The 24,216-nt window shown below is 56.0% G+C and overlaps 1 protein-coding gene across 1 annotated transcript in view; it reads left to right on the top strand.

The window, feature by feature from the left end:
• Positions 1-625: 625 nt before the first annotated feature.
• The window catches only part of GALNT9 (polypeptide N-acetylgalactosaminyltransferase 9), a 91,504-nt gene continuing 67,913 nt past the window's right edge, over positions 626-24,216 (top strand). Inside the window, exon 1 of the mRNA XM_029226959.1 lies at positions 626-866. Within this exon, the coding sequence (XP_029082792.1) occupies positions 626-866 (241 nt within the window). The remainder of the gene's footprint in view (positions 867-24,216) is intronic.

Raw genomic sequence — 24,216 nt, 5'->3', positions numbered from 1 at the left:
CCCCGCCCGGATGCCCTTGGTCGGGGTACCCTGAGCGCGAGGCCCCGCCCCACCCTGCTCGGGCGCCGGGAGCGCGCGCCGGACCTTGCGCCCCGCAGGGGAGGTGAGGTGAGGGGAGGGTGGTCCCGGAGGGGGCGTCCCGGGAGGGTGGGCCTGCGGGGGAGGGTGCGGGCCCCGCTTGCATGCTGATGAGCTGGGCGGCCGCGTCACTCCGCACCGGCGCCGTGGCGGCGGGGAGGGCAGGAGCCGCACGCCAGCCGAGCGCCTGCCGGCCCGCACCTCCGTCGTTTCTCCGGGCCCCGAGGCCTGCCCCGCCGCCCCCAAGACTGGGCCGCGCCCCTCTGCAGAGGATGCCGGGTGCCCCCTGCATCCGCGGCCCCGGGCAGCCCCTGCGCGTGGGGAACCCGGGAGGCGGAGGGGCGTGCTGAGCCGGCGCGGGCGGTGCTGAAGGGACAGCTCCCGGGGACAGGCGGCAGAGCGCGCAGCGGGTCCGCAGCCCCCAGCCCGCGGCAAGCCGGGCTGGCTCATGGTCCCAGAAGCAGCGGGCCAGACGGAGGCTCCTACGGCCGCCGGGCCCACGGGGATGCCCCGCGGGTGAGGCAGCCCCCAGCTTCCAGCCGCGTTCATGGCGGTGGCCAGGAAGATCAAAACTTTGCTGACGGTCAACATCCTGGTGTTCGTGGGCATCATCCTCTTCTCGGTGTACTGCCGCCTGCAGGACCGCTCAGAGGGGCCGGTGCAGATCGTGCGCAGCGCCGACCGCCGGGTGCGCAGCCGGCACGCCACGGTGGGCGCGCTGGCGGAGCGCGAGGCCATCCTGCAACGCCTCGACCACCTGGAGGAGGTGGTCTACACCCAGCTGAACGGTGAGCCGAGCCAGCGCCCCGCTCGGGACAGAGGCGCTGGGCAGGGGGGAAGCGTCCCCGTGCTTGGGACGCTGCACTGCGCCCGACCGCTAAAACCTCCGAGGACCCCAGGGGCCCGATGGCCAACCAGGGCTGGGGTCGAACTCCTGTTTCTTGGCAGGGAATTAGGCAGGAGGCCAAAGGCGATGAAGGCTCCGTGTGGCAGAGGGCACTGGCCTGCTTGGCCACGCACGCATTCACTCGCCCAGCGGACCCTTGCGTACCGTCCCCCCTCTCCCCAGCACACATGAGGGGAATCCGCCTTGTCCCCCGAGGGGATGTGAGAGAACTTCTAGAGGTTGTAGGGCCTGCGTTAAGAGCAGGCGGTGCCCAGGACAAGAGCTGTGATGCCCCGGGAGATGTGGCGCATCGGGGCTTAGCCAGGACTCACTCCCCTCCCTCGGGGAGGAAGTGCAGAGAGGTGGGGTGGTGGCACTGCCCTTCAGAGGTGTCCTTTAAATGTTGGTGGAGAAAGGTACCTCCGGCCACTGGGCCCTTTCAGCCCCCTGTCCTGGGGATGCTCAGGGCTCACTCCACAAAGAGTCGTGGGCCACGTCTGAGGCCGTGAGCCTGTGGCTCGTGGATGAAGAGACTCCAGGGCCTAGCAGGGGCTTGGCAGGTGTTAGTTACCTAGATGGACCCTGGAGTCCTTGGAAGCTTCTACAGGAAGCCCAGCTCCTGGAGGTGGGCGCCTTGTTTCATCCCAAGCAGGTGTGGGTCACCCTGAGAGTCAGAGTGGGAGTCAAGGAGGGTGAGGGGAAGGGGGGGAGTACTTTTCCACTTGGGGATGCAGCGGAGCAGAAGAAAGCGACTGCTCCCGCGTCGGTTCACGCGGCGCCGAGGTACAAGGAGGAAGGAGGAAAGTTAGTGCCTACCTCACTCGTGGGCCCTCTGCCCTGTGCTGTTCTGGTTTCTGCATCAGTGGACCCAGCAACACCCCTCAGGCAGCGTCAGCAACAGGCTCCGGCAGGAGCTGTCTGGGAGTCAGCTTGCACAGGCAGGGCCTGTTCTGCATGGCGCCCGCCCGATGTGAGGGTCATCTCAGGATTTTCTTCTGGAGGCCCAGCCGGCCTCGGAGCAGCGGCTCTGAACCTGAGGCTTGGTGACGCCCGGGACGCAGGAGTTGTCCGCAGCCATGCCCACCTGCTCGGGGAAGGCAGAGCATCCTCTGGCTTCCCAAGCACCTTCTCACCACCCCCGAACTCCTGGTTTTTCTCTGGAGGTACTTTTGGTGGGCTCCGTGGCTTTTCTGATCTCTCCTGCTCAGCTGAAGCCACGAGGGGAGAAAAGTTTGGTTCAACTGCCATTTGACCATTCTGGCAGTGATTCATCTCTGGGAAGGCGGCGTGCCCCAGTAATAGCACACAGCTTTATTGAAGTGTACTTGCCAGGGTGTTATGGTCTGTTTTATGGGGAAACCAGAGGATTATATAAAAACACTGGCAGTGTGTCGGGTTGTCACATCATGACGGCCAGCTCAGCACCGAGAGCCGTTCTCCCCACCCTTCAGGGTGAGAAGGGACCAGGATTCTTGGAGGCAGAAAAAGCCAAGACCTTCGACCGACTTTCCCGACACTGATGGGAGATGATGAAGGGTTTCGGGAAAGTGGAGTGTTATCCCCAGGCCCACCCCAGCCTCTCCCTCTCCTGTCTCCCGGCTTCTCCCTCCTTCCTCTCTCCCTTCCCCTCGCTTCCCTCTTCCCCTTCCTCCCACCCTTTCTCCTTTCTTCTTTTTAAAATCTTTCCTCCCTCTTCCCTTCAGCAAGTCTCTTCCTCGTCATCAATGTCCCTCTCTGCTTCTCCTTTCTTTTTTTCTTTTTTTTTTTTGCAGTACGTGGGCCTCTCACTGTTGTGGCCTCTCGCATTGCGGAGCACAGGCTCCGGACGCGCAGGCTCAGCGGCCATGGCTCACGGGCCCAGCCGCTCCGTGGCATGTGGGATCTTCCCGGACCAGGGCACGAACCCGCGTCCCCTGCATCGGCAGGCGGACTCCCAACCACTGCGCCACCAGGGAAGCCCTCCTTCTCCTTTCTTTACCCACCCCTTCCTCCAACTCTTCTGTCCCTCTGTCCACTCCCCCCAACCCCACTCTCTTTGATGAATCCGTCTTGCATCCCTCTCTTAGGCCATGTGCCTAGCATAGCATCTTACCCAGGGGTCATTCAGTATTTGTTCCTGGAAATGACAAGAGAGCCCCAATCTAACACTCAGCCCAGGTCGGTCCCTAAGGATAGGACAGTGCAGGAGTGGGGCTGACCTTTGTTCACAAGAAGCTGTGTGAAAGCAGCGCTCACCCCTTCAAACTGGCACCGGTTCCCGTGTTAAAGGGTGTTGAAGCACGGCAAAGAGAATGCTTCCTGGAAGAGGCGAGCCGCTGCCCTTTGCACTAGTGTCTGTTGTGTTTTAGATCCAAGAAATATGAAATGGATTCCTGGAGTTTCTACTCGACACTAATTCAGCTGAGTTTAGAAAGGAGAGGGAGAAACCCAAACAAAATTGATTTATTGCTTATATTTCCTTTGCTTTGACTGCTTTCTAGAAATACCTCTCCTGGCTTGAAGGAGCTGGTGGGAAGGAAAGGCTGTCCCCGGGAGCAGGGCCCAGAGGCAGGGTATTCTCCCCAGCTCTCCCCACACCCTTTCTTTAGCCGGTCCAGTGACCTTTACTTGAGATGTCTTGTTGACCTCAGCAAAGACTTATTAGGTGGTGTGTGTAGATTCAAATTCACAGGACCCGGGGGAAAATATTCTTTAAGGAAATGCAGTGTAGTCACATCCTGTATGTACACGAGAGTTTGCTTCTAAATTCAGTGCTCAAGGCAAGAAAAAATGTTTATAGACAAAAATCATCCTTCTGAATATCTTAAATTGCACATAAAATACAGCATCCCTGGTTCCGTTGCCTGCAACTGGCACAGCGAGTCTTTCGAAAGTGGAATTGGAGAACCTCTAAACTCAGTGAGAAGGGAAAGAGAGTCCCATTCAGTTGATCGTATGTTCAAGCCCTTCTGCCTTCTTATGACCCCTTAGGAGCAGAGGCTGAATTCAAGCTGGGGATGGGATGGGAGGGTTTCCATTTGGGTTGGTTGGTTGGTTTTTAAAATTCAGACACATGTGCGTTAATTCCCTCTAACCAGACCCACCCCAGCCCAAGTGCTTTACAGTCAGAGGTCAAAGCCATTACAGTCAGAAGTCAACGCCATGGGCCCATTGTACAGATGGAAAAGCTGAGGGCCAGTGAGACAGCAGGACTTGCCCCAGGTTGTTTAGAAAGTTAGTGATGGCAGCTGCTAAAAGCATACTCGCTTCAGAATGATCTACATTTCTGCACTTATTAAAAGTTCAAGTTAAAATAACAGAAGGTCCAATTGTGGTCTACCAGGCAATGGCCTCGGACATCTCAGGTGCAGGCCCCCTCCCGCCAGCCCTGCCAACGTCACTCCCCTCCACTGGGAACAGGTACTTGCTGGCCCTGCTGTCTTTCAAACTAGAGACATTCACATAAGACTGGTACTGTTTCACCAGATTTGTGCACAACACCTGCTCTGCCATTCATCTCAGGGTGGGAATTTGCGTCTGTTTTACTCACAGCTCTAGATGCCAAGGGTTAGGGAGGCGCCCTGCGTATAGTTTGTGCCTTATAAACATCTGTTGGCTGAGCGAGTGAGCGGCTCTTTCTCTAAACGATTGTTTTGTTTAGAATAAATTTATTTTAAAAGGCAAATCGCCACTGTACCCATAAGCAGGAGGGGACTACGTGAATGAACGCAATGAAAACAAAATCATGCCCTTTAATTCCACCGTGACGCAGCTGTCACCAGAGGCTCTGAGCCAGAAGCCTGCCCTCTCTTTGTTAAAAGGGAGATTCTCGAGTATGGGGGATATATTGGCATGAGACCAAGACTTTCTCCTTGAAGAAATCGGGAGATCGAGGCAGACTTTAAAAGGGGATAAGTCGCATGGCGCGAGTCAATGCTGTTTAACACCGTGTTCATCTTCTGCCAACAATCCTATCCTGTGTGCCGGTCCTGCCAGGGTTCCGACCTCACACTTCGGGAAGCCCGGGTCTGCATCAGAGCAGCAGAGGGGATGGTATGGGGGGTGCGGGCATGGAGGAAGGGGGTGGGAAGAGTGGGGAGCTGGGCTGTCATGTTGCCAAGGGGCGTGTGTCCCCGAGGCTGCCTCCGCTGCGGCGGGGCCCAGGTTTCAGATCGGGAAGCTGAAATCCTACCAAGAGTCTGAACACCGTGAGTTTTAATAATCGAAGCCTGTAGGAGCTGTGGCTGGGAGGCCCCCGGGGGAAGGTGAGAAGCAGAAGGGTGGAGAGAAGGCGTTTCCCTTGGACTCTCGAGCCACAGAGGGAGCAAGTGTCTCCTCGTGCAGCCGTCTTCCCATGCTGTGGTTCTTGCTTCGGCAGTAGGCAGATGCCACAGCTGAGAAGCTGAATCTGGGGAGGCGTCCAAGGTTTCCCCACCTGCGACGGGGATTCAGACGTCACACGAGAGCACAAGCCACATGAGGACAGCAAGTGCCTCAAACTGTGGCACTGGGAGGATGCCTCGTCAGTACCGTTTACGCGACACACCTGGGTGGAGCCTGCAGGAGAGCGCCGTGGAGAAGGGGCTGGGTGGGAGTCTGAGAAGCGCATGGAAGGTTCTTGAGGCCGGAGGGGGGCTGGCCGCGTCACTGGACCACCCCTTGCCTCCGTGGCATTCCTGTACCAGCCCGCCCACCCCTGAGAGCCGACTTCTCAGGAGGGGTTTCCGAGCCCCTTCTGTGCATGAGTAGCTCCATTTTGAAGACCACATTCCACCTGTAGGGCATGTACATTTCATCACAAAGCTTCCCCTGTTCATTGTGAGTTTTAATTCCAGGAGTAGCTCCCCGCTGGTTCCGGGGCCTTTCCAGCTTGAGTTCATCCATCTCCATCCTCCCTCAATCTGCTTTACGAGCTAAAATGTCCTGCATTGCCCATCCCAACAGTCAAAGCCACCGTGGCTGAAAGAACAGCTGCAGTCTGTTTGGGATTTAATCACGGGTCCTGGCAGGTCTTGCTTCAAAGTGGCAGCATTTAACTGGTTGGCCCTTCCCCCCGCTCCGGGTCATTAATTGAGTGGCCTTAACCCCCTGCATCCGTCTCACATCTCCCCCACTGTTGTTGATTTACTACAGAAAATGAGAAAATACTTGGTGCTCCCAACTGGAGCCCAGGCTTCACACAGCCTCGGCCAGCGGGGTGTTTGACAAGAATCACCTTTTCCCTTCTCCTCCGCTGGAGCTGCCTGCAATTACATTTCACTCACCCTGAGGAGACTAAGAGCGCGTTGGTTTTGCTTTTTTTCCTCTTCTTTGCCTGTGATCCTCTGCCTGCTGGTCTGGCTCTGACCCCAACTGACCACTGGTGAGTCAGAACAACCGAGGCCACTTCCGGTCACAGAGGTTAGCGCTGTGCAGACCTGGGCCTTGGCATTTTCAGGGGACGAGAGGCAGGGATGCTTCACCCTGAGATAAACACCCCTCACATAATTCCCTTGGGAGGAGCGGACCTCACCTGGGCTGGCTCTATCCGCAGACTTCTGTCTGCAGATCTAGTGGGCCGGCGCTTCTAGGAATAATTCATGCAGGCGGTGATCCCCGCCTCGGGAGTGTGCCGGGGCTAAGTGATTGCATTTACAATTCAGCTCAGCAATCTGCATATTTCAAAGTTTCGGCACCGTATTCTGAAAGGACAGCTTATCCTTCATTGGCTGGAAACTCGACAAAAAAAAGTCTCTATCCATTTCCATATCCGATGTCCCACTGAGGACATTCCCAGATGGGATCCAGGTCTTGGAACAGTTTGGTCAGCTTCTCTGTTCTGCTCTCAGAAAGCACAGGTACCCTTGAAGGGAGGTTGGCCAGGTGTCAAAGGAGGGAGGGGTAAGGCCGATTCATGGCGAGAGGGGTCCTCGGAAACTCCCCTGCAGGCGGAAGCTCTCCCTCTCTGGAATGATGGAAAATCTCCTTTATCCGTGTGTTTTTCACTCCTCACGTGTTCCTGATGCCGAGTCAGGAGTGACTGAGGCACGGGTTCCTGCCTCTCGGGGCTGACGTCCCAGCGGGGACGGTAGTGGTGGGATTTGGACCCCGGCACGCTGGCGCCAGGGTCCCTGCCCTGGACCGCCCCCCTGGGGATGGACTGGGAGACATCAGCCTGGTCAGCTCGGTGGTGAGGGCTTATGCCTCCGGCTAGAGCGAAAAGGACTGCTTGTACTTTTAACAGGATATAGTCCAGTCAAAGCCAGCTCTGGGCGCAGCCTGCATCTGAAACCCAGCAAGCCTCGATTTCATTTCAGAGAAAGAAAGTAACAGAAAGTGCCTGGGTTATGCAAGGGACTATTTTCACACTATGTGAGCAGACTGTGGAAAATGTGTTAATGTTCCATGTGCTTGAGCTCTTAGCAGTGGACGCAGGGAAGGAGAAAAGCTTACCTTCCTTGGTGGAGCAGAGCTTTGCAGCTAAAATGTGGCTGCAGAGCCAGACCACCTGGGTAAGCAGCCCTGCTCCCTGCAGCCTTGGGCAGCTTCCTTCACAGCCTTGCTCTCAGTTTCTTCACCTGTAAAATGGGATGAAATACTGATTATCTCCCTGTATCACTGTGAGAAGTAAGTGAGGGAAGCATGTGAGCTCTTGGGCGATGCCTGGCGCGTGGGTCTCGCTCAGCTGACTTGGCTGAGAGCTCCAGCTCTCTTTTCCGCTTGTCCACAGTCCCCTGACCTTCCCTCCACCGACTCCACCAGCCCTGTGGGTCCCTTTCTGATGCAGCCCCACCCCTGCAGAAAAACGCATGGCCCCCAGGCATCCACAGGAAGTTGGGGAGTGGGGATCAGGGAGGTGGTTTCATCCAGTTCACACTTTATTCACAGAACCAACGCTGGCTGCTTGCAGAGCACAAGACGGGGTGCCCAAAGCTCAGAGCCTGGGTGCCTTCCTCTGAGAGTTTACAGCCCGGTAGCGGGGAGGCAGCTGCCTGGCATTCTCTGTTCTCTAAGGCAGTGAGTGTGAGTGACAAGAAAGCACGGTGCTGATGGGCTGTGTTGAAGGTCAGGAGGGCTTCCTGGAAGGAGAGGAGTTTGAAGCTGCACACTGGAGTTGGATAGATGACCCAAACCCCAACTGGGAGACCGTGGCAGGTCAGTTCCCCTCGCTGAGCCACGGTTTTCCCATCTGTGAAATGGGGAGGGTGATCATCCTTCCATGAAAGGATTTCTTTTTTTTTTTTTTTTTATTTTGCGGTGCGCGGGCCTCTCACTGCTGTGGCCTCTCCCGTCGCGGAGCACAGGCTCCAGACGCGCAGGCTCAGTGGCCATGGCTCACGGCCCCAGCCGCTCCACGGCACGTGGGATCTTCCCGGACCAGGGCATGAACCTGCATCCCCTGCCTCGGCAGGCGGACTCTCAACAACTGCGCCACCAGGGAAGCCCCATGAAAGGATTTTGAGGCGACTAGACAAGATGATGCATGTGAAAGTGCCTGACACATAATAGGTCCTCAGAAATGTGAGCAAAGACAATGGAAGGAAAAGAATTGAAATGAGGCAGAATTTGGACAGATGGCTAGCATGATGCCTGACACATAATAGTTTCTCGATAAATGTTCACTGGATGGATGGGTGGATTTATGGTTGGAGGGAGGGAGGGAGGGAGGGAGGGAGGATGTTTGAGTGGACAGGGGAATGGGTGGGGAGGTGGATGGATTATGGATGAATGAATATGGGAGGAGACCCCATAGAGGGTGCAAAGCCAAGCAGTGAGGAAGCGGGACAGGCATCTGGAATGGCTGGAGGAGGACAGAGGCCCAGGAAGGTGGGGGCCCCGCGCACCCTTGTGGAGATGAACAGCTGGCCTGGCGCAGGTGTGAGGAAGACAGCTTCGTATCCGGCGTGGCCCTGGTGTAAGGGCGGCCCCGCCCTGTGGCACAGTCAAAGAGCGCTGGGCACTGCCTGGGGCTGCAGGAAGCCCTTGCTGCCCCCGCGAACAGGGCTGTGAGGCACGTGCTCCCTCCCGGGCTGCAGATGTCAGAGCAGACTCCTGGCAGCTGGGAGCGAGTGTGTCCAGAGAGCTACCCAGAGAAAATTCACGTGGCTCTGAGACGCGCGGAAGTCAACTGCTAAGCTCTAGGCCTTCACCTCCTCGCCTCCAAGGTCCCTCCGCTGCTGGAAGGGCTGGCATCTCTGTTCCTGACCTGGTGGCCTGTGGGGTCAGAAGGACCCAAGAAGCAGGGACCTGCTGATCCTCAGTCAGCGCCACTTAGGGCAGGTGTCTTCACGCTGCACCCCACCTCCCTCCGGAAAGGCAGCTCTTCTGGGCCCAGGACTCTTCCCCCGACCTGGGGCCCTGCGGCTGGAGTGGCCTCTGGGAATTAGAGGGAACCCCCTCGGGCCGGTGGGTACCACAGGTCCCCAGCCCTCTTCCTGGTCTCACTTCATCCCAGCGCTAGCGAGGAGCCAGGAGGCCACAGAGCTGTGTTCGGTGAACTTGGAGCCGTCGAGGGCAATTCTGAGGGTGGGTCGGGGACAGCCACTGCCGGTCTGATCTGTCCTGACTCGGCAGCCAGCCCGGCTCGCAGCGGATCTGCAGATTGGAGCCTGCAGACCATCCCCGAGCAGGAGCTGGTCTGCCTACTGCAGCCTCGCCCAGCCCTCCGTTCCCGCCTCCGCCCGCACCACGTAACTGTGGTCGCCGTACCTGCCCACGTCTGGCTGCACCTGCGCCACTCTGCCCTCAGGTCTTCTCGAAGGCACTTGACGGTGGGCCCATGACTCTCCTGTCTTGGTGGGAGTGGCTGGGATGCTAAACGTGGGGGAGAGAAACCCAAACGGCGGGGAAATGCGAATGGCCCCTGTGTCAGGAGACATTCGAGGACAAACAACACAAGCGCCCGTCGTCCTGGGTGTCACGCGCGCCACCTCGTTCAGCCCCACAGCAGCCCTGGGATGGGGGCTCTGCCCCCTTCACCCCGAGGGGGGCACACGAAGGCTGAGCGTCTCGCCTGAAGTTAGGACGCGGGTGAAGGTGGGGTTTGAATCTTGGTGGCTTCGCTCCAGCCTCCAACTCAAACACATTCCAGCTTTATTTAGGGGGGAGGGGGTGGGGTCAGACCAGGAGCAAAATGAGACGCCGGACTCGGCCCCCGCCTGGCTCTGGGTCCTGGAGAGCCCGGCGCCACAGCTGTCCAGGGGCTCAGGTCTGAGGGGACGTGAGTGGCTGATACACATTTAGAGAAGCCCTTGAGTTGAGACTTCCTAGTTGATGCCAGAGCGGATTAAGGCTTTTGGGGTTGTTGGGAAGGACTGAGTGTATTTTGCATGAGAGAAGGATATGAATTTGGGGGGCCAGTGGTGGAATGCAATGGACTAAATGTCTGTGTTCCCCAAATTCCTATGTTGGAGCCCTAATCCCAGTGGGCTGGTGTCAGGAGGTGGGGCCTCTGGGATGTGGTTAGGGGGAGGTGAGGTCATAAGCGTGGCCCCCATGATGGGATTAGTGGCCTCGTAAGAAGAGGAGGTCGGGGATCTCATTCTCTCTGCGTGCACACACCGAGGAAGGGACCCCTGAGGGCGTAGCAGGGAGGCCGCCATCTGCAAGGCAGGGAGAGGGTTCTCATCAGGAACCAAACTGCTGTCTTGATCTGGACTTCCAGCCTCCAGAACCGTGAGAAATAGATGTCTGCTGTTAGGCCCCCTGTCAGTGGTGTTGTCATGAAGGCCAAGCTGACTGAGCTGGGGGTACCACGCCGTGGGGCGCTCTGCATCTTCAGAGTCAGTGTGAGCTCTTACGCTCGTCCATCATTCTTTGTCTGGAGGGACACTCTCTCCAGACGGAGCATGGGGGCAACACCCCTGGCTCCAGTTCCGTTTCCTTCGGTGGGCGCCCTGCAGTGGCCCCTTCATTCATGCATATGTGCCTTCATTCATTCATTCATAAGCACCTACTATGCACAAGGTCCTGGGGCTCTAGCCTGAGTAAGGCGGGCAGCCCCTGCCCCAGGATGTCAGCAGCTAGGCCCAGGGTGGGGCCAGGCCCTCTGTACCTGTCCAGTGGGGCTAGGGGCACAGAGCCAGGCTCACTCTCTGGGCTGCCCAGACTCTCGGCTCCCTGGGGACCTGAGTGTGGGCTCTGAGGTCTCCTCCTGCCTGTGACCCCCAGAGCAGGGCTGGCCTACGGGACAAGCATTTCCCGGGAGATTCTGCCGTCGGGACCGGAGCCCGATGCGGTGGGCGTGGGGAAGGTCGGGCCCCAGCCACCCTGACATCCTTGGGCAGCTTCGCTCAGAGCCAGGTCACCACTGAAGGGACAGGACGCCCAAATGTCCCCCGTACCCACTCCCCAGCAGTGATCAGGCCCAAATTTGGGGCACGTTGGCCCAAGAGCTGGCCGAGGGACATTCCACAGCCCATGTGCTTTACAAAGTGAAGGAGCTAGAAGCGCATTTCGCCAGATGTTTCCAGTCATCCCTTATCTCCCAGGCTTTGGCCCCATAAACATTCATATTAGTTGAACATGAGTATTATGTATGAAGATTTATCAAATACCATATTAGTCTCAGTGAGAATATATTTTACAGGTATTGCCACGTCCTGCAAAATATTCATGGCTTCATAGTTTCAGAAGGGCAGTCTGTCTTCCCACTATTGACAATATGTTATTGGTTTGGGTCCCCAGGGAATCTTAAAAGACCTGTCTGTAATGAAATTAGCCGTTGTGTTTGGAGAGAGTGGCTAAAACTGAAGCTGGGAGGGACGTTATCTTCGAAGGCGAACCAGGGGCTCTTGCTTTAATCTCCTCTTTGTAATCATCAAAATTAATAATCAGGCACATTAAATCAGCCTAAGTTCTCATAGGGGAAGAAAAGAGGGAAGCCGGGGCCACCGTTGCCACCCCTCATCCCCCCAACCCCAAGGTCACGGGCACTGGAAGGACACCACCTAGAGCCCGGCAGGTGACGGGCAGGTGACGGGCAGGTGACGGGGGATTTCTCCACTGTGCTCTGTGGAGTCCCGCTTGCTGGGTGATGTTAGGAGAGGGGACTGAGGGCCTCTTTGATCCGAGGGCAGCGTGAGGACCCACAGCCCGGCAGTGCCCGTCTGAAGCCTGTCTCTGTTCTCTCGAGTGTCCTGGTGTGTTTGCTGCGTGCTGGTCATCGTCAGGAAACACGGAGTTGTGGCCTCATTGGAGGCCTGGACGGGCAGGATCTGTATCTGCGCCGTTCCCCAGGCCTCCCAGAGGCTGTATGCCCCACACGGGGGTCCGTCTGGCCCTCTGACTTCCTTCCCCCTGTGCCCCCAAGTCCACAGAGTTCAGAACATCCTCCGGGGAAAAAGCAAGTCCTGGATTCATCTCCCAGATCTCCAGTGTTCTTCACGCTCATCCCAGTAATTTCTTCCCGTCTTGTCAGATACTTAGTGCTTTTTCACGATTGATTTTGTTACTTTGTTTTAAATCTTAGTGGTTTTAGGGCGGTGGGTCAGTCCGACTGGCCTGTCCTGTCCCTATGGGGACCCTGCTGACGGAGTCCCCTTCTCTAGGCCGCCAGCAGCCGTGTGTCCCCAGGGGTGTCCCAACACCGAGGCCGTACCTCACGGGCCTGTCCAACCCAGTTCCCAAAGGTGTCTTCATTCTGCTTCTTCCTCTCAGATTATCTTGTGACCGGCAGCCTCTCCATTTGGGCTGTTCCCTCTCTCAGAATATTGGCTTAAGTCACTATGACAGATGGAAATCGGTGATTCAAAGAGAAGCTGGAAGCTTGAAAGCCACGCTTCCTTCCAAGTTGAAAAATTGCAGTCGCCCACATAGCCCAGGTTTCTGTGCTGGAAGGAGTGGGTTGGCCAAGTGTGAAATGACTCTTCTGGGGAGAGGATGTTCCGGGGGGTGGTCCTCGGGAGCTGGCGGCTCCATCCACGTCCCGGGAAGGCTCTCAGCTCAGGGTGGGCAGCCAAGTCCTCCTTGGGTGGGAGGCCACTGGCTGGGGGAGGCGGCTTGGCCTTTCTTGTTGCAGTGTCCTCTTGTTCCTAACTTGAACCGCCTTGTCTCTCTGGGTGAAGAATTCAGGGTCCTGACAAAACCCCAGCTGACATGACCTAACTGCACTGTGCTTTGTTTTTCTTGTGAACATGAAATCCCGAGGCTGGTAGATGTCCTCAAGAGCCCAGCCCCATTTGAATTGCAGCTCCCCCCTTCCTCTCGTGTGGCATTCCACCTCATGGTCACACGACGGCTGCTCCAGCCCCAGACATTGAGTCCTAGTTCCAGGTAGGAGAAAGGGGGAAGGGCTGTAGATAAAAGGCAAAAACCAAAAACAAACCCCACATATACCAGCTGAGTCTCTGCGCCTTTTAGACACGTTTCCCAGAAATTCCACCCAGCGAATGCCATTTAAATTTTATTGACCAGATTTTGGTCACATGCCACTCCTAGCTGCAAGGTCAGCCCAGGGAGGCGAGCCTTTTAGCTGAATGCATTTCTCTCCAAGACAAATTGAGGTTCTACTAATAGAAAGGATGGAGAGAATAGATGCTGGCCAAGCAACCACAGGGTGTGCAGCTGGCCCTTGTCACCCTCCTACCCACCCCTCCCTCTCCCCCTCCCCCTCCTCCTTCCCTCTCCTATGAGCTTCCTGGGGCCGCTATAACAAATGACTGCAAACAGGGTAGTTTTAAACAACAGGAATTTCTTCTTTCACAGTCCTGGAGGCCGGAAGTGTGAAATCAAAGTGTTGGCAGGCTGATCCCTCCTGGAGGCTCTGAGGACGTCTGTTCCAGGCCTCTGCCCAGCTTCTCGTGCCCCCGGCAATCCTCGGCAGTCCTTGGCTTGTAGACGCCTAATTCCAATCTCTCTCTCCCTCATCATGTGGCTTCTCCTTCTGTAAGTGTCTCTCTAAATTGTAAGGACGCAGGTCGTTGCATTTAAGACCCACCCTCATCCCGATGATTTCATCCAAAGTCCTTACCTTAGTTACATCTGCAAAGACCTTTTTTCCAAATAAGGCTACTTTCACAGGTTCCTTCTGGACAACGCCTTTGGGGCCACCATTCAACCCAGCACCCCTCTCCATCCATCTAAACCAGGGGCACAACCTCTCGACCTCCAGGGCACCGTGCAAAACCTGCAGGGAGGGCGAGAGAGCAGAGGCCCTGCCTGGGGCGGGGGTGGAGCTCTCGGCTGCAGCCCATCGCTGCCCTGTGGAGAAGCAGGCCCGTGCGGCCAGCATGCCAGATCCTTCCAGAAAGCTGGAGTCAGGCTTCCACGTGAAACCTGATTTCCAAGAGCACCACGTGGGGAAAACACCAGGACCCACAGCAGCACCTCTGGGGCTTCATCCCCGCTCTAGCCCCGCTGGTTCCTCCTGTTGGCTGGTCCTCTGCAGGGTCCGGACCGTCCGCATTAGCTGAGGGTCAGCGCCCGAGGGTCCCGAGGCGTGTCCAGCTGCCGGGCACCTCAGAACCCAGGCACCTGCACTCTAGCCGGCTGCCCTGAGGTTCTGAGGTGCCCAGCAGCTGGAGAATCCCCGGGCCAGGGCTCATCTCCAGAGCACCTGGACTCCTGGGCCAGTGTACCCGGGCGCCTGGACTCCACGCCTGGCCCTGCCTCCACCAGCTCATGTGGCCCCTCAGCAGACGCCTTCCGCCTCTCCACCCCCCAAACCTCCGGGTCTGACAATCTGTGCTCCCGCCATCCCTGGGGCACCACGGCTCACGTGTGCTGACGGCAGATGAAAGGGTTTCGACTGCCCAGCCCAGGGCTACTGGCAAGGGCTGGTGAGAGCAGACCATCCCAAGACCCCAGCTCTGGGGGCCTCCCCACCTTGGCGGGCAGGTCTCCAGCAAGCGCTCTGCCTGGTCCCCTGCCACATCCTGGGGACATCAGGGCCGCAGGGCAGAGGAGCGAGAGAGGAACCGCCCAGGACATTAGCTTCCCCTGCTTGTTGCAGCAGCTTTGTCTGTCGAGTTCATTTCCTGGAGCTGCGGTGACAACTCACGTGCTGGGGACTTAACACCACGCAGATTTGTTCTCTCACAGTTCCGGAGGTCAGGAGCCCAAAATGGGTTTCCCTGGGCTACGGTCGGGGTGTGGGCAGAGCCACGCTCTCCGAAGGCTCCAGGGGAGGATCCTTCCCGCCTTCGCTGCCCGCTGAGTCTCCACGTCACAGGGCTCCCTCTCTGTCTCTGTCAAACCTCCCCCAACCCTCTCCATTCAGGGACACTTGTGATGGCGTTTAGGGCCCTCCTGGGTAACCCATCTCTGCCCATCTCAGGGGTCTTAACTTAATCCCACCTGCAAAGTCCCGTTTACCATTTAAGGCAATGTGTCCACAGGTTCTGGGGATTAGAACCTGCTATCTTTGAGAGCTATTAGCCCACCACACCGGTCTTGGCTAACTAACAGATAGAGACCCTATTTGCTCCTTAACTTATGAGATTTTTTTCCAAAATATGAATGAGTTGCTGATATGTAGAGAGATGAATCTGTACTGCTGCTTCCTCTCGAAAGTCTAGAAGATCTGATGTCTTTGGACCTGTTAGATCTGGAGCAGTAGTCCCTGCAGGTGGGATGTGTGCACCCACTCATCACAGTCCCCACCCCTCCCTATTGCCCTATGACACATGCCGAACGACAGTCCCTATTTATCATGAAATGCCATCGTCACTTTTCTCAGGGCACAACAAGAGAAAGCATCCAGGAAACGGGCTCCAATCTCCTCCCCTCAGCTCCTGAGTCGTCTCCTCAGTTGCACCTTCCTGCTGTCCTGCCTTCCAACCCAGAGTCAGTCCCCTGCCCCCCGCGTGAATAGGGTCTCCCACCCGCGCTCGGATAGAGACATCTCCTCGCCACTGCGTCTTCCAAATTATCTCTTGTAATTAGAAAAGTGTGCTCCCTCAGGTCGTGGGAAAGGAACTTCAAATGATTATTCCATAAAAGCAGAATTGCTGTGGGCGATCGGCGGTCTTTCACATAAGTGCACGATCCCTGCCAGTTACCGCAGAGATGATGAATTTGAGACGGTTCACCCAGGCCCTCAAACAGAAGACACTTTACCTCTGGAAAGTCAAATTGTTGCCTCTGAAGCCAAATGCGTTTCACCAGAGGTGTCCCCTCGGGCTCTGGGCCAGAGCAGCAGAGCAGAGAATGTTCTGGAAGCAGTGGGCACCCCGATGGGCACTCCATCAGTAGGAGCATGCTGGGACTTTGGATTTGGAAAGGGCCTTGAGTTGTGCCTGCCCCTCGGAGCCTTGCTTTCCACCCGACCTTGACGACTTGCTTCCTACAGCTCGGGACCCACCTCTGCCCCCTCCGCCTGGGCTCCCAGCTATCTGGGCCCCTGGGAGAGCCACCCACCCACCAGGCCTCTGTGCTGGGGCCTCAGGCCCTGTTCTGCCTTGGCCAACTCAGCTCCTGTTTACCTGGGCTGGGCTGGAGTGTACCTGAGTGGGCCACCCACCCGGGCTGGGATGGAGAACACCTGACCGGGCAGCCTCCCTTTGTGGAGACCAAGACGGCCCTCAAAGCCCTTATTCTTGGTGCTCAAGACATCAGAGGAGGGGGCTGTGTCTCCTGGTTATTAATCTTCCTGGGGCACATGCCCACCGTTGGCCAGTGTCCAGGGGATGAAGTGTCTCATTGGAACCCTGTGGCGGAGAAGGCAGGCCACATGGGTGACAGCCATGGAGAGGGCCGGTTCCTGAAAGAACCAGAGAGGGTCTGCTGAGGTCGGGGGGAGAGAGAGGGAGGGAAGGCACTGGGTCACCCATGCCCACAGGCCACCTTGCCCGCAGGGAGCCTTCATCCCTTCCCACCTGGACGCCACCGCCAGACCGTCAGACTCAGCACAGGCCCCTCCGAGCCCCCTCCACCCAATGGTTAGTGTTCCTGGCCCTTCCGTGGGCCCCTTTCCTGCAGGTTCAGAAAGCTCCCCGGAGGCTCCAGGAGGCTGTGTCTGAACCCCCAACCCCAGGCTGCGGGGGCAGCTGCCCTGTGTCTTCCCGTGAGCGTGGCTGACCTCAGCACACTGGCCCACGATTGCGTTTGTGTGACTGTCTCCTGCCCGGACAGTGAGCCCCTTGAGGGCAGGCATTGTGCCTGTTCCCTCGGGAACCTACGCACAGCACCTGGCACGGATCCTGGCATTTGAGATGCTTCATATATATATATATATATTTTTTTTTTGCGGTACGCGGGCCTCTCACCGTTGTGGCCTCTCCCATTGCGGAGCACAGGCTCCGGACGCGCAGGCTCAGCGGCCATGGCTCACGGGCCCAGCCGCTCCGCGGCATGTGGGATCTTCCCGGACCGGGGCACGAACCCGCGTCCCCCGCATCGGCAGGCGGACTCTCAACCTCTGCGCCACCAGGGAAGCCCGCTTCATATATTTTTGATGAATGGTTGAAGGAATAAATGGTACAGCCACAAGATGAGATTTTATGTTCGCAGTCATAAAAAGTTACGCTTATGCAGAATTTTTGTGACATAAGAAAATGCTTAGGACGTAGTGATAAGAGCAGAATGCAGGCTTGTATATGCATCATGTGTATTTATTAAACTTAGTTGAAACCATTATAGACAATCTTATAGAAATAATCTAGAGCACTGAGATGCCGGTACTGGTTTTCCCTGGGGAGTGAGACCCTGGGTAGTCCTGTGGGCGTGTGTGTGTGTGTGTGTGTGTGTGTGTGTGGCTTCAGAATTTTCTGCAATAAGTATTTATGATCTTTTCAATCAGAAGAAATGCACTTTCTAATTAGAGAAGTAAGAACATATATTGCTGGCAACAATATAAAACAAATCTAAACTTTCTGGAAAGTGATTTGGCACCAAGATCCACAAAAATATTTTATCCTTGACCCAGTAGTTCAATATCTGAAATAAGGAAACAAACCTAAATGCATAAAATAAATAAATAAGTAAATGTACAAGCACATAGGAACTGTTAAGTAAATGTTTAAATATCGTGGTGCTTTAAAAGGTGATTATTAATTATAATTATTACCGAGTCACATATAAGAGCGTAGGAGACACTGACAATAACTTTAAGTGGCGGCGAAAGCAGGATGCAGAATTGCCCCTTGGTGCCCCCCCCCGGCCCCTCCCCAAGGGCAATGCAGAAGCGGGGAGCCAGTGGGCGCCAGGGAAGTCTGGGTCGTCCGATTCCCACTGAGCTGGAGAAGCTCCCTGAATGCCAGTTGGCAGCTCATCTTTTGGGAGAGATGTGAGGCCCCTGTGGGTGTGCAGAGGGGCTCCATAGGTCTCCCGACCAGGGCTTGTGTTCAGTCTGGATGCTGTGACGTGGCTGCACCTGTTATCCACCGTCACCTGGTCGGGCCCCGTGCCATGCTGACTGTGGGTGTTCCCAGCACCATCCCTGCCTCTAACCTTGACTGGCATTCCCCCCCTACCCACAGAGGGAGCCCCTTACCTGCCTGGAGGGGAAGTGTGCGACCAGGAGCACCGTGGACCAGCAGGTGCTGGGAGAGCCTCCTGTGGCTCACCTGTAGTGTGGGCCTGAAGCTCACCCCCGCGCCCCCACCTGCCTGGGCAAAATGGAAGCCAGGTGTATTTCACTAAAATGCTACCATGAGGATGCATCCTTCCTGCCCAGGGTGTAGTGCAGGACCTTCCTTTCATGAGATGGTAGTAATAGTGACAAGTAATTGTAATTAAAATGTCCTTGATGTCAAAGTGAAAAGCTGGTGACCTTTCTGAGTCCCCTCTAAGAAGCTTCTTTGAGATGCTTTGAAGTTTACAGCACGTGGCTAAGAGGCTGGGCTTGCCACCTCCTGGCTCTGTGGCCATGGCGAGCCTCGGTGGTCTGCTCCGTGAAGTGGGGAGATGAAGGCGCCTGGCATAGAAGGGTCCGTGGGGAGTAACGGAAGCAGGTGTGGGCAGTGCCTGGCACGGGCGGGCCAGTGCGGCGAACGTCGGCTCTGACCTCCAGTCCCAGAACTGCGTTGAGGATGCTGGCTTTTGTTTCTTTTGTCAGAAAAGCTGTCCGACAGAAGTTTCCGAGCTAATGAATGCAAATTTCCCATTGTTCTCAAAATCATGGCTATTCAAGGACGAAATGACAAGTTTGCGGCACCCTCCACTGGAGGAGGAGGTGGAGGGTTTCAAACAGGAAAAACAACCCCTCTGCTCCTGTTAAGGAAGCCGGTGCCTCTGGAATCTGCACCCACATCCGCGCAGGTCAGCCTGACGATGGCCTGAGCGTCCATCGGATGTGAGGGATGCTGCACCTTGGCACATGCAGTTCTCAGGATCCACTGGCTGCAGGTCACGTCCCAGTGGGCGGTGTGAGTGGTGGGTCTGTGTGTTCGTTTCCTGGGGCCACCCTAACAAAGCACCACAAGCGGATGGCTGAAACAAGAGTCATTCGTTCCCTCACGGTTCTGGAGGCCAGAAACCTTGCAGCCAACGTGTGTGCAGGGCCACGCTCCCTCTGGAGGCTCCAGGGGAGGGTCCTTCCTGCCTCTTCCAGCTCCTGGTGGCCCCAGGTGTCCTGCGCTCGTGGCCACATCACTCCCAACACCGCCTCTGTGGTCTCATGGCCATCTTCTCTGTGTGTGTCTGTGTCCAAAATTCCTTCTTCTTTTAAGGGGCTCAAGTCATTGGGTTAGAACCCACTCCCATTCAGGATGCCCTCATTGTAATTGACTACATCTGCAAAGGCCTATATCCAAATAAGTTTGCACCCATGGGACCCAAGCGTCAGGACTTGGGCGTATCTCTGGGGGCCACAGTTCAACCCAGAACCGTCTGGAGAATCTGGTTTCTTGCTCTTTCAGGGGCCCTCGCACCGAGGCTGGCTAATTGGAGCGGGAGCCCCAAGAGGCAGGGCAGGAACGAGGGCACTTTGCTGCCTCCCCACACCCCCACCCCCAGCCCTCCGGCCCCAGCCCCGCCCCTGCCCCACCCCGGCCCCGGCCCCGGCCCCGCCCCACCCCCGGCCCCACCTCCGGCGCCCCCCTGGCCCCAGCCCCGCCCCCCCGGCCCACCCCAGCCCCAAACCCGCCCCAGGCCCCATCCCGGCCCCACCCCCGGCCCCACCCCCTGCGGGCTGCTTGGTGATGCCAGGAGCTGAGAGATGTGAGGACAAAAACCCAGTTGCAGGCGTGGCTCCAGCAGGCCTTGGCAGGCCCTACCTGGCCATCGGTTCAGTGGGCCTCAGACCCTGCAGTAACGGCCGAGCCATCTTTAATCTTGACAATTTTCTTCTCTCTCCGTTTGCCCTCATTTCCCGGGGGTACCAATCAATCCCGCCTCTTAGAAGGAATTCTTTGGGAGAAGAGATGTGAGTCAACGCTGGGACACGAGAAAAAAGGTGGGATGAGAGCTCCGGGAACCCTGCGGGGAAACACCGATGTGCGCGACTTTCCTTGAAATCGAAACGAGATCCGTGGGTTCTCAATCAGGCGAGCGGTTACATGTCTTTACTGCTCTGGAGACTGCGACGGGGGCTATCAGAGACCCGCGGCGGGCAGCTCTGACCCCTTGCCTCCCCGCAAGGGTGCTCTGGGGGGCCAGCCTCTGAGAGCCGCTGCAGCCTCCTCTGGGTCGGCCATCTCCGCAGAGCCAAGAGGGCCCAGGGTGAGGCCCAGAAGGTGCCGACCCAGGATCCTCCCCTTGCTTCCAGGCCCACTGGAGCCCAAAGGCCGGGTGTGCACCATGTTCTCGCCTGCAGTGCGTCTTGTACTCGTGGCGGGGTGAAAGGCGGTGAGCGCCTGTTGCACGGCAGAGGTCCTCCGAGTGGGGTCCCCAGCCGGCAGCATCATGCCCTGGGAGCTTCTCAGAGGTGCCAGTTCTCCGGCCCACCCCGGACCTGCGGAATCAGATGCTCCGGGTGGGCTCCTGCATTCTGTGTCCTCCAGGGGTCGCTGCCCACGTTTGAGAACAGCCATCTAAGGGCAGCTGTTGCTCCGCGGAGCCCCCGCCTCCAGGGCCCAGCAGGAGAGTGTCTCAGGGGTACAGCCCCTTGGGGTTGGCGTGCTGGCTCCCTGCCCACCCTCTCTGTCCGTCGGGCGCAGTCATTCATTCTCCATCCACTCTCCCAGCTCACGTCCCTCCGGGCTCTGTGGCTGCTGGGAGATCAGCAATGAAGAGCACGGACAAGGCTCCCGGGGCTTTGGTTCCAGCGATGGCCAGTGTCCAGCTGGTCCCACCAGCACGTCCGCAGCGGTGTTTTGTGGTCATTTGCGGACGTGGGCACCTGGCAAATGGCTGATTCAAGGAGCAAAGTCGTGGAGGGCTTTGAGGGACGGGGGCCCTGAAGGCGGGCGTCTCCTTGAATCTTGCACCCCAGGCACCTCACTCTAGTCCCAGCTCTGCCGTGAGGAGTGTCTGCAAGAGGAAACTGGACCCTGTCTCACGAGGCAGGTGATTCGGAAGCTCCTGGGAGAGTCAGCCGCACACAACAGTGAAGTGCCTTCCCTTGGTGCCACATCGCCTGCGCACAGATGCAGGTTCTGGTGCTTGCAAACTGTGTGACCTTGAGCAGGTCACTGGACCTCTCTGTGCCTCAGTTAACTCATCTGCAAAATGGGGTGAATTATAGCCCTACCTCACAGGGGTGTTGTGGGGAATGAATGTGCTGGTATCTAAAGGACACATGCTAGCTACTTTTAGCATTCTTATACGTTCATCTTTAAAAGCTGTACGGAAAGTCAAGTTGCAAACCTAAAGCAAACCAAAATATGCATACTTCGGGGAAATTAACAGAGTATCACAAAAGCAATCAATACTGCCTTGACATTTGGAAATTCTTCACTAAGTGCACGGGTTGAGTTAGTGATAGAATTCCACTTCAGTCCTCATGGGCCCTCATTGCTTGTCTCCACAGTGAATAATATTAACATAATCACAGTGTGGCAAATGTGGACTCCTCTCTCGTTTTGGAATCAACCCATGGACAAATCTGTGGAAAGCCCAGTCGCAGTTACAGAGCAAAATGTAGATGTTACAAATGATCTTTGACACCATAAAAGGGATGGCGCAGCTAAGCGGGAGACGCAAAGGAAGTATGTTAATGTCTTTTCTTTTTCTTTTGCGATTCAACATTTTATTTATTTATATTGTGGTAAGAACACTGAACATGAGATCTGACCTCTTAACACATTTTTAAGTGCACAATACAGGATTGTTAACTAGGCACGGTGTTGTACAGCAGAGCTCTAAGTTTATTCAGAGGTGTGTGTGTGTGTGTGTGTGTGTGTGTGTGTGTGTGTATCCCTGGAACAAATATATATAACTGAAACTTTATACCCATTGAACAGCAATCCCAGGAGTATGTTAATTTCTCCTGTAACCTGGTAAGGAGTCCATAGACAGCAGCTAAAGTTGATACTTCCAGAAATAGAGCCTTAAGTGTTCCTTTTAAGGTCACAAAAGTAACCACCAGAACAGCTAAAAATAATAACATAGCTAAGAAAAATCAAGGGAGGCAGGAGCGGGATGTAGGCGGTAGGGGAAATGGACTAAATCCTCATCTTTCATGCCAGGAAGTCAAGGGAAATAGTCTCTGGCTGACAAAAACTAGACCCATAAAATTACTCTGCGTGTCCACAGTGGACAAAATGGGAAGGCCTAAAACCAGAAAAAGTCATTTCCTTTGGAGAGAGGGAGAGAGCACAGGAAGCGCTAGCTCTTCATTTTATAGCTTTTTCTGGGTGGTTTGAATTTCTCAACATGTGCATATTTTCCTATCGTAAGCGGAACCTGGCGTGATGGCCTCAGCCATGCTGCCGGGGCCCGGCTGCAGCAGGCGGTCCCACCCGGGGCAACCCCTGCCCTCTGGCCACCTGAACGCACTCTGAGGCTGGGCTGCCACGAGCAGTGAGACTCTCTCTTCAGGTTTGGAAGCACATTTGCCTGTGGGAGACGTCTATTTACAAACCTTTCAAAGAAGCTGCAAGTACAGTACAGACGTTTAAAAACAGCATGATTATATATATATATATATATATATATATATATATATATATAGCAGTATTAAGATAAGTGATTTGTGTCATGTGATTTTTCAATTTTACATCCAGTGAGTATCCTTCAGTCCTACATAGATACCAACGCTACATTTGTCATTTACAATGGAGTATTCCCAGGACTTCCCTGGGGGTCCAGTGGTTAAGACTCTGTGCTCCCAATGCAGGGGCGCGGGTTTGATCCCTGGTCTGGGAACTGGGGGAGGGGGGGGTCCCTGGAGCCTGCGGCCTTGGCTCTGGTGATCAGAGGAGCCCCCGGCTGTGTGGAGGATGGAGGTCGGCTCCCCCCCCCCCCCCCCTCGCTGGGAACCGCTAAAAGACAAACTGAGGCATATTGCAAATTTTAAGATTATATTGGACATGGGAACTCCCTGGTGGTCCAGAGGTTAGGTCTCCAGGCTTCCACTGCAGGCGGGCGTGGGTTTGGTCCCTGATTGGGATCCCGCATGCGCACTGCCAGCCAAAAAACAAACAAAAAGGATTATATTTGGACAAAAATTGATTGGAATGGAGCAACCTAGAACTGGAAGTGGTTAGGAGCGCCCCACCCATAGCAGCTGGAGAAAGTATAGATTAAGCGCTGAAGCAAAGCAAAAGTGGTCGTTAACTGGTATGGCTTAAAGCCCAGCTGTGAGTGGTTGTCTGTGATTGGCTGAGATTGGCTGTGTGTGGTTAGCTCTGTGTGATTGGCTGTGTGTGGGTGTCTGTGATTGGCTGTGTGTGGGTGTCTGTGATTGGCTGTGTGTGATTGGCTGTGATTCTCTGTGTGTGATTGGCTGTGTGTGGTTGGGTTTCCATTTCGTAACCTTGAGGCATTCACAGGCTTAGGTTTGGGTTTGTTTGCATATAGGCCATGTATTAGACCCCCCAGCCAAGTGGCCTCCTTGTTTAACTAATTTAAAAACCTAAGGAGGGAGAGGGTGTCACAAAAGAAGATCCTGGTACCCAGTGTGGGGCAGCGTATGACATCAATGTTAGATATTTCCCTGAGTTTATACTTCTAGTGGCCTGAGCTAGGACCAGAGACTTCTCTGTGGAAGATAATAACTGCATCTCTGGGATGGGAATTCATCCCAACTCTTTCTGGCTTAAACTTCTGCTCCCCGGACCTCACTCCCAAAACCAAGATGCCCCAGACTCATCCATCCCAGAGAGAGCAAGGGGTGTTGTCCTTGCTAGATTGGCACTGCTCTGGTCCCTGGCATCAGGGGGATGGTGTCTCCTCTCCTGGCACAAGTGACCAAACAGAACATTCCAGAAAACACTCCCTTGGCCTGGCCTGACCTTCTCAGGCACCCACACATG

The sequence above is a fragment of the Monodon monoceros genome, unplaced genomic scaffold, assembly GCF_005190385.1.
Source record: "Monodon monoceros isolate NGI ecotype Baffin Bay Population unplaced genomic scaffold, NGI_Narwhal_1 Super_Scaffold_1, whole genome shotgun sequence".
Taxonomy (NCBI): Eukaryota; Metazoa; Chordata; class Mammalia; order Artiodactyla; family Monodontidae; genus Monodon; species Monodon monoceros.
This window is presented reverse-complemented; position numbering and strand designations above follow the sequence as displayed.